Source organism: Manihot esculenta, chromosome 3 (assembly GCF_001659605.2).
Source record: "Manihot esculenta cultivar AM560-2 chromosome 3, M.esculenta_v8, whole genome shotgun sequence".
NCBI classification, from domain to species: domain Eukaryota; kingdom Viridiplantae; phylum Streptophyta; class Magnoliopsida; order Malpighiales; family Euphorbiaceae; genus Manihot; species Manihot esculenta.
Genome location: NC_035163.2, coordinates 4,033,247 through 4,050,246, shown reverse-complemented (window position 1 = coordinate 4,050,246; position 17,000 = coordinate 4,033,247). Strand labels below are relative to the sequence as shown.

At 37.5% G+C, this 17,000-nt stretch overlaps 2 protein-coding genes across 3 annotated transcripts; one reads left to right on the top strand and one right to left on the bottom strand.

Moving 5' to 3' along the window:
• Nucleotides 1-4,855: 4,855 nt before the first annotated feature.
• Nucleotides 4,856-9,383, top strand: LOC110610518 (piRNA biogenesis protein EXD1). Its single transcript, XM_021750466.2, has 10 exons — nucleotides 4,856-5,016; nucleotides 5,417-5,592; nucleotides 5,785-5,916; nucleotides 6,010-6,060; nucleotides 6,612-6,708; nucleotides 7,640-7,686; nucleotides 7,824-8,040; nucleotides 8,694-8,823; nucleotides 8,949-8,991; nucleotides 9,100-9,383. Exons 1-10 carry the CDS (start codon nucleotides 4,932-4,934, stop codon nucleotides 9,175-9,177), a joined length of 1,056 nt encoding a protein of 351 aa, XP_021606158.1. The 5' UTR covers nucleotides 4,856-4,931; the 3' UTR covers nucleotides 9,178-9,383.
• A 582-nt stretch (nucleotides 9,384-9,965) lies between these two features.
• On the bottom strand, nucleotides 9,966-16,652 carry LOC110610517 (clathrin interactor EPSIN 1). Of its 2 annotated transcripts, none has more exons than XM_043955262.1 (11): nucleotides 16,385-16,652; nucleotides 16,242-16,293; nucleotides 15,881-15,960; nucleotides 15,661-15,739; nucleotides 15,426-15,509; nucleotides 15,164-15,309; nucleotides 14,829-15,086; nucleotides 14,273-14,436; nucleotides 11,892-12,085; nucleotides 10,832-11,207; nucleotides 9,966-10,496 (listed from the first exon to the last, which is right to left on the bottom strand). In XM_043955262.1, exons 1-11 carry the CDS (start codon nucleotides 16,423-16,425, stop codon nucleotides 10,267-10,269), a joined length of 1,704 nt encoding a protein of 567 aa, XP_043811197.1. In that variant the 5' UTR covers nucleotides 16,426-16,652; the 3' UTR covers nucleotides 9,966-10,266. The 2 variants fall into 2 exon arrangements, with proteins under 2 accessions (XP_043811197.1, XP_021606157.1); XM_021750465.2 differs by having other exon boundaries at nucleotides 14,273-14,433; nucleotides 16,385-16,651.
• Between the last annotated feature and the right edge of the window lie 348 nt (nucleotides 16,653-17,000).

The following is a 17,000-nucleotide window of genomic DNA, read 5'->3' as shown; positions in this document are numbered from 1 at the left end:
CTTCAGTTATAAATGAGGTCTTCTCCTCATCCGTTTTTTCCATTGGGATTTGGTGGTAACCAGACATAGCATCCAAAGAAGACATATAATCAAAACCAGCCGTTGAGTCGACCATCTTATTAATATCGGGGAGGGGGTAACAATCTTTAGGGCAGGCCTTATTCAGGTCGGTAAAATCTATACACATCCTGTATTTGCCATTGGCTTTTTTGACTAACACAGGATTTGCCAACCACTGTGGGTACATAACCTCCCTAATAAAGCCTGCCTCTTCTAGCTTCTACACCTCTTCCTGGGTAGCCTGCTGCTTCTCTCTTCCCACTACTCTCTTCTTTTGCTTTACTGGTCTAGCCTCGGGGAGGACATTCAATTGGTGTGTCATCACTTTGGGGTCAATTCCCGGCATGTCTGAGGGCTTCCATGCGAAGGTCAGCGAGTGACTTCGGATCAGGGCCATGGCTTCACCTTTTTGTTCTTTGGTGAGGCCGGCATTGAGACTGAAGACCTTACTCGTTTCTTCTTCTGATAGGGAGAAAGTCTCCAGCTCTCCAACGGGCTCTGTCCGGGCTTCCTTTGTCTCATCCCTGACTTCCAAAACTTCCGAATCAAGCGCTTCTCCGGTTGAGTTCGGTTCCGTCACTGTGGCCAAGTATACTGCCCTTGCTTCCTCCTGGCCTCCCCGGACCATTCCCACTCCTCCTTCCGTTGGGAACTTGAGTGCCAGATACCTGATGCTAGTGACAGCTTCGAAACTGAACAATGTCGGCCTCCCCAAAATCGCATTGTAGCTCAGTGGGAGTTTGACCACCAAGAACACCTCATAATGGGTGCGAGCTTTGGGTGCTTCTCCCAAGGTAAGGGCCAGCTTCACCTTCCCTTCTACGAGTACCGGTGCTCCTCCAATCCCTTTGATGGGTGACTGGTCCCGAACCAGCTGTTCCTCTGGGATTCCCATCTGCTGGAAAACCCGATATGGCAATAAGTTAACCTTACTCCCATCATCCACCAGAACCTTCTTCACCCGAAAATTATGGATGACTGCTTCAATGATGAGCGCGTCATCATGGGGCATCTGAATGCCCTGTGCATCCTCCGAAGAGAAAGCGATGGCCATGGGAGAGTGTTCAACGATCTGCATGACCTCGCCATTGCTGGTCTCCCCTTCCCGGTTTCTCTTCTTTCCTCGACGGTTCATCCGTCCTCCAGTTCCTCCAACGATCATGTTAATAGTCCCACTGGACCCATCATTCACTGGTCCCGTCCCAGTTTTCCTGGGCATCTGGGCTGCCGGACCGGGTTGAGGCCTCTGCCCCTCCGGTTTCTTCACAAAATTTTTGAGATGCCCCCTTTTTATCAATCTTTCAATCTCTGCGATTAACTGGAAACAGTTATTTGTGTCGTGGCCATGCGTTCGGTGATACTGACAATACTTATCAGGATTTCTCTGATCTGCTTCCGACTTCAAAGGTTGAGGCCACTGGAGAAACTCCTTATTTTGGACAGCCATGAGCACCTCGGCTCTAGACGCATTTAATGGAGTCGGTTTCTCCGAAACCCAAGGAGGCAGCGTTCTTGGTTCGAGAATCCGAGGAGGAGGAGGCCTGTGATCCCTTCTTTCCCAGGCCTGCTTGTACGGTTCAGGCCTCTTTCCATGCTTCTTCTCGTGCTTCTCCGACCTCCCCTCCTCCGGGGCTCTTTCTTTTCCTTCCGCCCTTTTGGCAAATCTACTTGTTACTAAGGCGTCATCCTGCCTTATATACTTTTCCGCCCTCTTCATCAACTCGGCCAGCGAGGTCGGAGGTTTCCTGCTTAGTGAACCGAAGAACTCGGCAGAAGTTGTTCCCTTCTGCATGGCCTCTACCGCCCTTCCTTCATCAAGGTCGGGGATCTGCAGGGCCTCCGTATTGAAACGGGCGACATACTCTCTGAGGGATTCACCAGCTTTTTGTCTCACTGTTTCCAGATAACTCGTCTTCCTATCTGCAGGCACCCCAGCTACGAACCGGCTAATGAAGCGAGTGGCCAGATCTCCGAAACTTTGAATGCTTCCGGCCTCCAGGCTGTTGAACCATGCCCTCGCTGGTCCCGAGAGCGTTGTTGGGAACACCTTGCACATCAGAGCATCTGATAGAGTTTGCAACTCCATGAAGGTCTTATAGTTCATGACATGCTCTCTTGGGTTACCGGCCCCATTATAGGCCGCCATCGGCGGCATCATAAACTTTTTGGGAACGGTCTCCTGCTGCATTAACTTTGAGAAGGGAGAAGAAGTAGGCAAGGAGGTTTGACTCTGATCTTTCTTACCTAGCTCGGCTAGGAGTTGCTCTTTCAACCTTTTCAGCTTTTGGTTCATTTTCTCGTCTTCCGGGCTGGATCTTTTGCCCAAACTGCATTCTTCCTCCTCTGTTTCAGTTCCCGTTTCTCTGGTTGTTTCGGCAGAATAGTCATTCACCTCTTCGTTTTCTATCAACTCTCTTGCCCTTCGCCCATGAATTCGGGCCTCCGGTTCTTCCTCTTCTCCGGCATTGTGGTTGTTAGTTCGGAGGCGGGCAGAGGTAGGTTGGGGTTCATCGGTTCTGGGTTCCTCCACTACTGGGAGTGTGTTTACTGGGGTGCTAAGTCCCCTTTGTTGCATTATCTGGCCCAACCAGTGAGCAGTGGTTTGTAGCTGGAGAGCCATGGTTTGAATGTCTTAGTTAGACAGGGTCATGGTGGGAGTATTCCCTGCCAGGCTTGGCGAGGGATTAAGCGAAATAGGTGTTTGGTTATTCAACGTTGTAGGGCTAGAAAAGGAGAACTGCTGCCCATCTTGGGCAGAGCTCAGGTCATTTGGAATATTAAGGTTACTGTCTTGGTGGTTTGCCATCGTGGATCTCAGTGGGTTTTGAAAGTGAAAACTCCGGTGATGAAAAGATCTCCTTCGTTTCCCACAGACGGCACCAATTGATGATCTGAGATCCAATGTAATAGGGTTTTACAAGGGTTTTGTATTACTGAATAAGGCCTGAGTTTCCTGAGGAGGGGACTCCTCTTTTATACATTGTCTTGCTTGCTGGTGACGTGTAAAGGTCTCTCCAGGATTGGGCCACGCGTCTCTGCCATGCGGATTCGGAGGTACTAGGGTATCGGCCGCCTGCTCCATGCGTAACGGCCTCTGATTCTCCTCGTGCGTACGTTCAAGTGGGTCTGCCAGGCTGTCTGGTGAATATTTCTCTGGATACTGGGCTGGGCCGAGAGTTGGGTCAGACGCTAAGCCTGAGTGGAGAGGGCCTGGTTCGTGTGGGCCAGGCCGGCTTGAGTGAAGAAAATGGGTCGAGCCCAGCCTTGAGAGTCGGGTGAACCAGGCTTGTTCTGTATATCAGGTGTGTGGGCCTCTACGTCATAGGCCTTGGGCTGTGGTCAAGCCCCTGGTCCGGGGTGAAGGAATCCAGCGGTCATCAACATCTAAATACGATAAGTAATCAAAACCGACCGTAAAATCGACCATTTTATTAATATCATGGAGATAATAACAATATTTTGGGTAGACTTGATTTAGGTCGATGAAGTCTATACACATCATATACTTTTTATTAGTCTTTTTTATTAACGCAGTAATACATTACTACCCTAATAAATCCGACTTCTAATTTCTCCTTCATAGCCTATTGCTTCTTGTTCTTAATAAACCCGTTACTATTTTAATTAAAATATACAGAGATTATCATAGAAACATATATATTTTATATATTTTTTTATTTATATAAATAAGTTTGTGCAACAAGTAATTAAAATGTAAAAATCATATGAGTTCACCATAGTACAAATTTCTAAACTAAATTCATTCAACAAGTAACTAATTATGTGTCATTTAAATCCATATTAATAAGATTCAGTTAGATTTATTGTTGTTATTACTATTATTATTAGAAAAAAAATAAAATATCTCTAATATAAATTAGATTATTTATAAATTATTTAAAATAATAATAATGAAATTACTAATCGTTTATTGATAAAAATTTTATAGTTATATTTTTATTTTTTTTATAATAATTATTAAATGATTTATTTGTAAAAAAATTTAATATATTCTTATAAAATTATAAATGATTTTAGTTTTTTTTTTTGGAAATGGAATGATTTTAGTTTTTTAAAAGTTTTTTTTTCTAAATATTAATTAATAAAAAAATTAATAATTGAATTAAATTTTTATAAAATTTTTAATTTCAAAAATAGAAAATAGATTTTGCAGAAATCCTATAAATCTCATTACTGCAATTTTCCCTTTTCTTATCAGTAATTTCTTCGTTTGAAGATTCAGAAAAAATTTATTTCTATAGAAGGCATTGTATGGTGGCCGAGGTTCAGGGACACTTATGGTAAGCAAACTTCATTTGTATAAACCTTAAAATTGAATTTCAAGAAAAAAAAAAAAAAAAAACTCTTCTAGTATGTTTACTTTTAGCTTAACTAGAAGGTTTTTTGTTTTTCCTTTTCTAATAATAAAAAAAAAGAAGAAAAAAAAACATAATGAGAATAATATATAAACAGAATAATGGTTGAAAAAAAACGTTTCTACTGAAAAATAATAACTATTAAATTTAAATTAATTAATTATAAAAATATCTAATAATTAATTTCTCTATCCAACTAATTAATAAAATTTTTAAAATTTAAAAAATATTTTTATATATTTTTTAAAATTAAAAAAATAATTAATGAATTTGTATGTACTATAAAGATTAATTGGTAATTTCTCTTTATTAAAAATAAACTTGGGTGGTTGCAGTAGGGACAGACAGGCCCATGAGCCTGAGATCCATATTCTACTTCTCTCTCTCTCTCTCTCTCTCTCTCTCCTCTTTTTTCTTATTTCAAGGAAAAATGGTTGAAAACTGGAAGCTGGGTTTTGGGGGAAGAAGCAAAGCTAAGTTGAGGAGGCTTGGTTGATGGTTCAATCACATCACATGGCCTCCTCCTCTTCTTCTTCTTCTCAACGCACACACATTCCTGTTCCTTCAGACTCAGACCTTGGTATTTATTTTTTCTCTTCTTTTAGCTTTCATATTTCATCTCAATTCTCAACAAAAGCTCCATTTCTCTCCCCTTTGGTTTGATCATTAGTGTAGCTGATTTCCCACTAACCATTTTGCCTTTTGATCATTAGTGTAGCTGATTTCCCACTAACCATTTTGCCTCTAATTGTCGATTATTTCAAGGAATCTCTATAGATGACCCCTTTTCCTAGTTTATTTTGTTTGGTTAGCTAGAAAATGGGAACCAATTTCGTGCTGTGGTATCATAGGAAGTGGAAAATTTTCAATCAGTGGATGAGCTTGTTAATTTCTTGAACGAAGTCCAGATGATTGAATTTTGTTATTATTTTTTTTTTAACGCTTAAAATTTGAAGAGCTGTTGGTTTTGAATTCTATAGGTGCTAAATCCTTTGGCCATGAAGCCCAAGCATCAGTTGTTCCTATCAATATTGTTACTGAGGCTTCTCAACTTCCAGCTGAATTCCTTAACCCTTCGCCTGAGAGGCAATTGATTATTGGGTTTGATTGTGAGGGTGTTGATCTGTGCCGCCATGGAACTCTTTGTATTATGCAGGTAAAAATTGTATATTTCTTTAATCTTGTTTTTGTTTTGCCATCTTGGAATTGGGTTGTTTTCTATTATTTGGTATGCAGAAAATTATTGTTTATTAAGATTTTATGTAACTTGTCTTCTGCTAATGCAAATCCATTAACATGCCTTGTGAGATTCTATCCTTTATGCTGATAAATTTTATGTTTTTGGCAGCTTGCCTTTCCAGATGCTATATTTTTGGTTGATGCCATTCAGGGTGGAGAAGTGCTTATGAAAGCTTGTAAGCCTGCACTTGAATCTAGTTACATCACAAAAGTTATTCATGATTGCAAGCGAGACAGTGAGGTCTTTAATGATTTTCTCTACTTTGAGTTATTGCTTGTTTGATTAACAGTGTCCTCTGTTATTGCCATACTTGATATCAATGTTATTTTGTAGGCACTATACTTTCAATTTGGCATCAAGTTGCACAATGTTTTTGATACCCAGGTAAGTTACAAGTCAAACAAATTTATGGAACTGCTATTTAGTTTCACCTCCAAGCATCATACATGGAGTGTGGCAATGTTTTTAGTTTTAGTTATTGTTTTTTGTGTTTCGTGATAGATTGGTATACATTTGAGATAGAATTATGGAGCAGGTCATTTGTCGGCCTTGTCTGGAACTTTGTTCATCAACTTATGTGAGCTTGAGGATATGTTCTTAAAAATAAAAAAATATTATTAGTAGTCGCATAAGAATATTTATGTTTTATTTTTTCCTTTTTATCTTGGTAAACCTTAGCTTAATGGCCAGATTAAGGTGGCTAAAAGCTATCTAGAATTTGTTTTAACAAGGGCTAATCTTCAATTAATTCTTTGACATTGATGGCCCTTGGATTTTTTTAGAACAATAGCTAAATTATACATATCAATTATTGTACTTGTATAGTTATTTTAGTGAAAGTGATGCACGCTACTTTTACTTTGAATGAATATTTTTGGTTGCTTTAGAGCTGTCATTTGATGTGCAAGCATGTTTATCACTTTTTTTGGATGTAGATTGCTTATTCTCTGATAGAGGAGCAAGAAGGACGGACTAGATTGCCAGATGACTATATATCTTTTGTTGGCCTCCTTGCAGATCCACGTTATTATGGTATTTAATGTGCTGTGGTATCCATTTGAATTTTTTGAAGGACGTGTAACCTTATGCTAGTTGCTGGACTATTCAGAGTTCAGACAAACTTGTTTGATGCTTACTGAAGGTCTCTGATGAATCATTCTGTAAATTTATCACAAGTATTTGGATAATGGCCTTGAACCCTTACTTTGCTTGTAGTTGTAGAAGTATGGCTTTACTTGCGTTATTAATGGCCATGTCCTTTAAGAGTAATCACACTTAGGAGATCCCATCTGACTGAGAAGTGATTTAGAAAAATAGTGAACAGGACCTATGGAAACTTTTTCAATGCACTTGGCATTGAATTAAGAGGGATGATGGGATTAAAAAAATCTTCAACCAACTACTATTTTCTAGACTGGAGTCTCATAGTGAAAATGGATCCTCTAAACTTCCCTATTCTTTTATATGTGCCACAACATTTAGTTTATGATGTATGTTAATCATTTTCTTTTCCTTGTTCCTAAGAGTGTTGGAGAGGCATCTATAGCCCAAAAATAGGGTCATACTACAAAATTTATTTTCTTCATCTATCCATTTCTATACAATTTCTTAGCAGTTATCTGCTTCAGTTAAAATTAGATCTTCTGCTATTGTGTTAGTTGCACAATCTGCTTTGATTCGACCTCTAAAGTCGGATGTTCTACCATGTTTCTTTCTTTCAGTTTCCTGCCTCCTTTGGTTTTTCATTTGTAATACTATGTTTTTCTTAATTATTGATCACAATAATGTCTAATATTGTTCGTTTAACTAAAGTACCAGATGTTGGGTGATGTTTCATTCTTCCTGCTTTGAACCAGACCCTTTGTAAATTTGTTGATTTTGGCACATTGTTGTAGACCAGTGAATTTAATTATCCATAGCCTTCACCTTGCTTGAATTAATAAATTGAGTTTTTTGAATGCAGGCGTATCATATTTGGAGAAGGAAGAAGTTCGTGTGCTCCTTCGACAGGTTAATCTAGACCTCTTGTTCTTCTTATAGAGCTTTTTTTTATGTAGCTATTTCTTAATTTATATTGCTGCAACATTGTTTTTCAACATCCCCAATCATGTCTTTCTGACATGTTGCGACTTTTCCATTGCTATTAGGACCCTAATTTCTGGACGTACAGACCATTGTCTGAAATGATGATACGTGCAGCTTCTGATGATGTTCAATTTCTTCTTTCCATCTATCATAAAATGATGAAGAAACTGAACCAAAGATCCTTATGGTACTTAGCAGTTCGAGGTGACCTGTATTGCCGATGTTTCTGCATCAATGACAATGATTTTGCTGATTGGCCAGCTGTCCCTCCCATTCCAGGTTCTACATTTAGCTGGCCTTACAAGTTTTTACAAGACTTCTTTCCTCTATTAGGTTAAATTAAAACTGCTGCCCCCACCCCCCAGGATTTTTTAAATGAGGTTCAGTCAGGAAAAAAAAAAATCATTCTGAAACTGAAAGGCAATTTAAGAAATTTAATCGGAAGGTATAATTCATGTTGGTGTAATAGTTTCTGTTTTCAATGAAAGGAGAACAAAATGATTCAGCAAATGAAATAATTATATATAAGTCAGTCGCCAATGAAAATGAGTTGTATATATAAATCATAATATTGATGAATCTTCAGTAGAAACCAGCAAACTAACCAATCAATTAACCGATACTTGGTTGGGTTTTAAAAGTTATTGTCAGCTGAAAGAACTGCATACTCCTTATTGCTTGCTTTAAAAAAGATATTTTCTGATTATTCTAAATTTAATAATGCGATGAAGATTATATTAGTACAATCCTAGAATTCAGAGACAGCAGGCAATTTATATGCTTGAAGGCTGAAGCTATCATGCCAACAATGAACATATGTAGACCTAGTGATGTTAACACTAGTTAGGTTGGAACCTTGTTGCTTAACTAGGCATGTGAAAGTGCGTTAGTTTTCAAGTTAATACTGGTCTATATATGTTTTGTCTGTGTAGATAACCTTACAGCAGAAGGTAATAATCCGGAGGAGGAGATTCTTTCAGTTCTCAATGTTCCCCCTGGAAAGATGGGACTTGTTATTGGAAGAAGAGGGGCCTCAATTTTGGCAATAAAGGAATCTTGCAAGTAAATCCCTCTCCCATTCTCCATCCATGCTTCATTTGTTCACGTGCATTATCTATGCTTGTCGTATGTTTTGCACCTAGCAATTTGGTTTTCTTGTTTCTTACATCGAGGTCATATATTTTCAGTGCAGCAATTTTCATGGGAGGTGCAAAGGGTCCACCAGACAAGGTATGTCTCATAATCTATGAAACTTTACATCTAGCTGCCATATGATCTATTTGCACAAAGGGGATAAAGAATTCATGTTTTGTCTCATCTGCAATCTTTTTCATGTAGGTGTTCATAATTGGACCAGTGAAACAGGTAAGGAAAGCAGAAGCTATCTTGAGGGGGAGAATGCTGGAAATGTTCTAGGAAACCCTTGTTTGTCATGCATATCAACTGAATCTTCACAGCAAATACAAGTTCTCATGCGTAGAATTTGCAGCTCAAATGTTCTCTCTTTCTGATTTACTATGAAAATAGTTTGATCTTTAAGTGGATGCTGGTTTCATACAGTTACAAAGAATTTATCTTGTTATAGGAAGGCGTAATAGATGATGAAAATTCAAAAAGCAAAACTTCAGTTGCCAACCCTACACCTGTAAAGGGTGTTCCAAATGAAGCATGATAGAAAAGTTATCACTGAAGGATCTTAACCCAATCCAGCTTTAGCTTGCATTAAAATCCATTGCAAAATTGTATTACGCTAATCCAAGAGGATCAGCTGCCATGACATCCCATTCCAAACATGTTAAATTATTTCAATTTAAGTTTCGTAGTAACTCAAACGCTTGATAGCAACCAGGCCAAGAGCTGAACCTCGCCAAGGCTGACGGCTGAGGCTTGTGGAAAAATTTATTTGCTTGAGTTATACACTGATGCCGACTTGAGTTCTACGATAAGAGCGGGGTTCACCATCGTTTTTAAACAGGTCCATGCCTGTCAAAAATTTCTTCCTTTTCTATGCTTGATGAGCCGCATCACGTAACAAGCTTTTCTAAACTTTGTTAAAATGGTGGCAGGACAAAATGGGGTAGCTTGAATGCAATGCCAAGTATAATAATAACTATGCGAGCACTTGATATTTTGTTCCAGGCAGGCAGTCCATCCGCAACAACTAAGAATCATTTCTGATTCCATTAGCAGCCTGATTCAAACTCTAGATGAACAAAGGTACATCGATTACCATGGGTTTTTGTCTCTCTATTCAACATAGGAAATGAAAAAATCACAGATCTGCTTTACAAACGTCTCCAAGCCACCTGACTTTACAAGGATGCTATTTTTGCAATCGATTGAACATAAACACTCTTGTAAAAAGTACCACACATCATTGTTGTTTTTCATGTATGAACACAAGATGGCACGCAAATATGATCAATATCTCAAATTTTCTTCGCCAAATGGGCAAAAGAATATTGAAAAGATAACAAGGGACAAAACGTCAATGTGTAAAATAATTTACTTCTTAAAACTACCAAATTGGTATTGTTGGCTGCCGAGGCTTGAGAAGAAGTCTGCATCCAATGCCTGTGACTCTGAAGATGCAAATCCAGATCTACCCAGACCAGACCCTGTGCCCATGGCTCTTCCCATATAAAAAGAAGTTGGAGGTGGTCCCTTGTCCTTTTCATTTTGTCCATCACCCAGATCACCCACGACACCAACATCCACTAGCGATACCTTCTTAGCTGCAAGTTGTTCAAACGGTGAGACAGGTAACAGGCCTACAAGTAAAGCCACAACAAACAATACGCACGTGCAAACACTACAAAGCAGCGTACATGCTACATCAAGAATCTTAGTGTTACATCCAGAACCCAATATGAGAATAGTTTGCTTACAAGAATAACTACTGGAATGATGCTATTACACATGCAAACACTGATAAGTCCCTGGCAAGTACTAAGTAGAACACATAGTGAAGCATGCATGTGCAGAAAGACTTGACGCAAGCTTCCAGAATCATAGTGATTTGTCCAGAAGCCTAGACAAAATTAAGTTCTAATGAAGAAAATATACTTACGAGCAGAAATATTAAGATCTATCAGTCCACGGCTTAATGAATCTGCCCATATTCCAGACTTGACCTGGAAAGTCTCCTTCTTTTGTGTAGGCTTGGCATCTGAAGCATTCATATTCAAATCATTAAGGCTGCCATCATTTATAGGATCTTTTGCAGGTTCTGTAGAAGCTGAATTGGAACTAGAAGAAAATGCACCAAAAAGATCAGATCCATCAAAACTGTTCAATGGAACTGCCGCAAATGGATCAACAATGTTATTCTTTGTTGAATCAGATTTTTCAGTCTTGGTTTCTGGTTGCATAACTGGATCAGCACTGGAAAAGAAATCAACTGGAGCAGAAGTGACAGATTCGGAAGCAAAAAGATCAACCTGAGTCTGATAAAAACGGTCATAACAAAAATATCAGGCAAAAATTCCTCTAGGATTTCAATTAATTTAACAACAATAGTAATGAAGAGGCCACAATTAACCTTCATTTCTTTTGCTTTCGTTCATCAATTCACTCATTGTTGAAGATAAAATAAACAAGTGTTTCAAAAAAAGAAAAAACAAAAGGCATATCTCTTTATTACACTAAACTTAATAAATGATGAATCTGAACATCTGGAAAGCGGAATAGGCATCAGCATCAACAATTTATTCCATTCTTTTAAGAATTTGATCCAGCGAACGTACAAATCTTTTCATCAGTGATTTTTGTTTTGGATTCTTGAAATTGCATGCCATTTATGTTGTTTGAGCGACTACACTAACAGTTAAATTTATCTAGGACAAGAAGTTGCAAATTCTATCAACTGAGGTCTGGAGAGAGAGGGAACGGGATACTAAATGTTCAAATTATGAAGCTAAAACAGAATTCTTGAACACTAGAAGTAACTGATCTAGGTATAACCACTATTTCAACTTTCACAGACAAACATAAAAGACTAAATCAAAATCCTAACAACATGATACCAAAAAAAGTTTAATAACAGCTTTCTCAAATTGCTAATGGGCATAAGAGAGCCAGAACACCATATATAATTTCACTTTCAGAAATTGGGATGAGAAGGTAATGACCTGGGACTGAGAACTTGCTCCTTTTTCTACTTGGGGTGGTGCTGATACAAAAGTTGCATCAGCAAACAGATCAACCTCTGACGAATTGCCATTTGTGGCCAATGTTTCTGCAGGAACAGATGGTGCATCCATGAGGTCACCAATCAAGCTTTCTCCAAATAGATCAACTTGGTTAGAAGTTGCAGCAGCTGGTTCTGTCAAATAAGAAAAATCACAAATATAGTGTCAAATGTATTGCAAGCATGACATCTTTATGAATTGCATGACAATTAATAAGTACAAAAATGATACATCAATAGTATACAGCTATGCACTGATTTCTAAATTTGTAACCGCCATAGTTATTAAAGGAACAAGGAGCAAAGGGGTTCCTGGGGCCTAAGTGCAAGGCAGAAGCGCTTGCTTGACTGAGTTATATTAAGGAAGAAAAGGTTACCTATATAGCATTTTAGTACCAGTTTTCCAGGATAAAAAAAACAACACAACAACAAAAGAAGCAATCTTGAAAAAATCTGGAGAATAGGAACAATATATCATTGTTACAGAAAAAGAGAAGTCCAACAATCACTGAAGATGAGAGAGATAATGAGACAAGATCAAAAATCAAGGTACAAGAGAGTGATTAAAGGAGCATGTGTGTTGAAAATGAAAATATGGACAGTTTGTGATCCTGGGCATGGAGGTTTGATGAGATGCCAATGACTTCTTATCACCAACAACCTTGATTATGACAACATCCTGGTGGTCAACATGTTCTAATAGATCAGCAAATTATTTGTCTAGTGATATTGTCTTTTACAATGGATATTTGTCTAGTTGATATTGTCTTTTACAATGGAAGTGCTCGCTGAAGGTGGAAATAAATAAGGCATGCCTTTCTGGATCCTTGCACTTGGAACAAAGTGCACCTGTTAAAGGTCGCCTGCATTTTCTTGTAGATGCATTAGAGTAGAAGCCTTGTCAGCTTGTAAGCCTTGAGCCTAACTAGCACCCTTAATAACACTCAAAACTATAAATTCATACAAGAGAGTGTGTCACCATGTCTGTAATGTATGTACATTATAGCCCTATTTGGAACAAAAATCATGTTATAAAATTCAGCTTAATTAATAGAAATGAATTCACAATTTAGGAATAAATCCTAAAATGATATATTTAAATTAAATTTTAGTGTCAGGAATAATTGAGAAGTAATTGGAATTTATTGAATTTCCTCTGTAACCTCTATTAAATGTATTAAAAAGTTGCATTTTAAGGGTTAATTCTTGGTTTTCCAATGATGCCCTCCAACACTAAACCTAATGAATTAAATTGCTGTAAAGTGTGTCTATTTCTGTAGTGATTTCCACTTGTTGCAAAAAAGCTTCTTCAAAGAAATATTCCATCACTTGAAAGAAAAGAGAGTTTCCAACTAAGAAAACTGAGCAAATAGAATAGAACAGATTGAACTCTCTGTTACGGGCGCTATTGATCCAAAGGAGCCTAAACCATTTAGAGTGTATTCTAGAAGGCTCAAAGGGAGTAACAAAAAATGATGACTCAGCAAAAATCTTTGGGGAGAGGACAGCTGTGCCTAGGAAGAGAGAGAGAGATTTATAAATAAAAAATTTGAGAATGAGAAAGGCATGTCGTTGAGAGTCTCTTCTTTGTAAACTCTGATAGAGTGGCTGGTTATTTGTAATCAGTGTTTTCTTGTTTGGCTATATCCATTAATATCAGAAATCATTCTCTTCCCTTCATTTCAGTTCCTATTTTCTTGATTTACAGTTCCTTACTCTACCACTCTCGCATAAGACTTTCAAACATATTGAAGATATGGTTAATTTTGTTGTATAATTCACCTATTATTTCTTGTTTATTATTGTTTTCTGGTTATCTTTGAATGATGGCAATTGAGCCAAACCACTCTCCAAGGCTATGCATCCAACACCTACTTCATTATCAATGAAAAAATTGTTAAAGGCTCATCTAGTTTATTTATTCTCTCTGCCTCCTAATCAATGTTATAACAATTAGGACATCCTTGCTACATGAGAAGGATCAAAGGGGTTCTTTTTGACTTCTCCAACCCCCAGGATAGACTATTGCAAAACCACTATTGTCCAAAACCTCTGATTTGGGAATCCGCAAAAATAGACTTTATATGTTCACATTTGTTTGCTATTTCAAGTTTGTGCATCAGCAACAACTACACAAAGCAAGCATGGAAGCGTGGTTGCCATCTCGGAAAAAAAAAAAGATAAAAAAGGATGCCATAAACAGGCTTTGATGGTGCACTAGTGCTTATTGCCAATTGCAGGAACATATGATATACTAACAAAATAAGCAAATATATGCACCACAAAATTCTCTTGGAATAAGATATAATTCAGGAAACTTACTTGAGCTGGAAGAACCCCTGGGATCAAAATCATCATCCAAATCACCTTCATAGTTACTTGAAGGGGCGCTTGTGTGTTGGGAAGGAACAGAATTGTTCTTGTGAGGATCATTTAACTTAGATGATGACTTTGATGCATTGGCTGACGCATTATTCTGATCCCTGCTGGAAGTAAAGAGAAAAGGAAAGGCATAATAGTAACATATCATAAATTCCGGAGCCAAGACCATTTGGATATGCATGGTAGAGAGTATGGTACAGGTTGCTTTTTAAGCAAAATGATGCAAAGAAGGGCCAAAAAAAAAGAGTAAAAGCATCATGAGTACAACAAATGACTAATTCACTGAAAGCCATTCAGAGATAACAGTGTAAGACAATAAAATAGTAGCGCAACAATATCCAAACTAGTTTAATATTTTTTCATAAGTATTGAGATTTATCTACCTATCCACCAATCAATATATATATATATATATATATGCATGTTCATGTGCACATAAACAGACACACACATCTTCAAATATGATTTTCAAGCAGAAGGTAATGGAAAGCCAAACCTGCCCGTGCGTGGAGAACCCTTCTTCCATGTGTTCCCTTGATCGTCGTTGACATCCCCTTGACGTGACTTTCGATAGGTATCCTTTTCAGTCTTTTCTTCTCCATAACGATCCCTGTCTCTGTAACTGTCCCTAAAACCATCACTGTCTCTTGTACCACTAAAGCCTCCATATCGACTGCTACTCTGGAAGCTACTACCACCGAATGAGGCTGAACCTGACTTATAAGTAATTCCTGTAGATGAAAGACCAACGTACCTAACAACAGCAGAATGCAACAGTTAGCCCAAATATTCTCCAGTCAAACAGTTGTCAGTTTTCGAAAATAAACTTACTTCTCACGGTTTGCAGCAGCTTTATTTCTGGTTTCTTGTATTTTTTCCTTATCATTCAAAAGAGCCACAATATTTTCTGCCTTTTTCCTCACATTAAGTCCCGCATCCTTTCCACTTGGCTCAGTGTACTCAAAACTTGTAAGTGACTTTGACAACAACAAACAAATAAGTGAAATTTGAATGTCAGAGAAAATTTCACCATCACTCTGACAGCTGTAAAAATGAGCATAGGCAACTTGAGTTATGAGACAGTAATACTCACTGATATCTGGAATGTATGTTCTATTATGTCATCAACAGCACGTTCAGAACCATGTGCCACCAAATACTCTATAACAGATAATGCCTGAGAATAAAGTATTTCACATATTTTCATTAGAGGCTCTAAAGTACCAACAACAAAAACACAACACTGTTGGGAAGTACTAATGAAAGAAACTTCTATTATCAGATCATAACTTCTGAACTAGAGAATGTAAGAACACAAAAAGAGTTACCTTGTAGACAAGACGCCACTCCTTGCCTGTTTCACCTAATCTTGTCCATAGAACATTCATAACCATCCGACATTCGGTGCTACGAGAAATTGCAGCAAAATAGAGACGCACAAAAAAAAAATTAAGCCATCTTCCTTTCACAAAAACCTTAGAATAAAAATGATTGTGGACATGAAACAAACGTGGGGGAGGAGGGGGAGGAATGTAACTCAAAGCTTACAATTTCTTAGTGGCCTGTGCAATTTCTGCTAACGCAGTGCCATGAGGACCCCAAGGCGCATCATCAGTTGCATCCAACACCTAAAAAATAGAGCAAATAACAAATAAAACAGATAAATTAACTAGAGTAATCCAAATTCTATGGTCTAAAAGCTGAAACTACAGCAAATGTATAACTGATTGATACAGGATTCCAAATAACACCGCTAATATTGTAATATCGAGCACAAAATAAGGAAATTGAGATAAAATTAACTTCATTCTTCGAACTGATTATGTATAGATCTCTTGACCTTTCTATTGCAACAGGACGTACAACCATCAGAGAAAAAAGGGATACTAGAGCAAATGGATCGTATTACCTTCTGTTCAATCTCGGGAACCTTCAGGACCTTGAGATTAACCTCTCTCTTTCTGCAGTAAAAAACAAAAACAAAATAAAAAATTGCTTTAAGAGAAGAGCAATCGTGAAGACATAATGCAATCGAAAGGATTGAAAACTCACATTTCGCGGACAGTCTGGTCGAAAACCTTCATGAAATCCATGATTGGATTTGGATCTGCGGAACCAAAATTGGAAAAGAAAATGAAATTCGATCAAAATAAGCGGTAATACTATGCAGATCTGCAGGATTAGGATTGAGTGATGTAGGCTTTGTTAAAAAAGAATGGAAGTGGAGGTAGGAGAAGTGGAACCTTTGAGTGGAGGTGTTAAAAGCTAAGAATTGCAGATCTTGGGGAGGCGTTCGTTACTGGGAAGAGGAAAAAATGATACGTAATCAGTTCATTTTCATTTCTCCTTTTTTTTTTTTTTTTTTTTTTTTTGTGGTTTTCAGTTTTTACTCTTGGGGCCTACGATGTCAATCGACAAGGAGGGGGAAAATTGAATGTATGTATTTTATTTTATTTCTTGTAATTTTATAAAATTATCTTTATAAAAAAAATAAAAGGCGGATTTTTATTGATTTATTTAAATAAAAATAAAAATTGAATGAATTTAAATTTAATAAATTACAATTATATAAATTGAAGTTTTTTGAATTAATAAATCTAAATAATTTGATCTCAAATTATAAATTTTGCATTGAGTCTCTCTATATAAAACTATATTCGTGACTGCT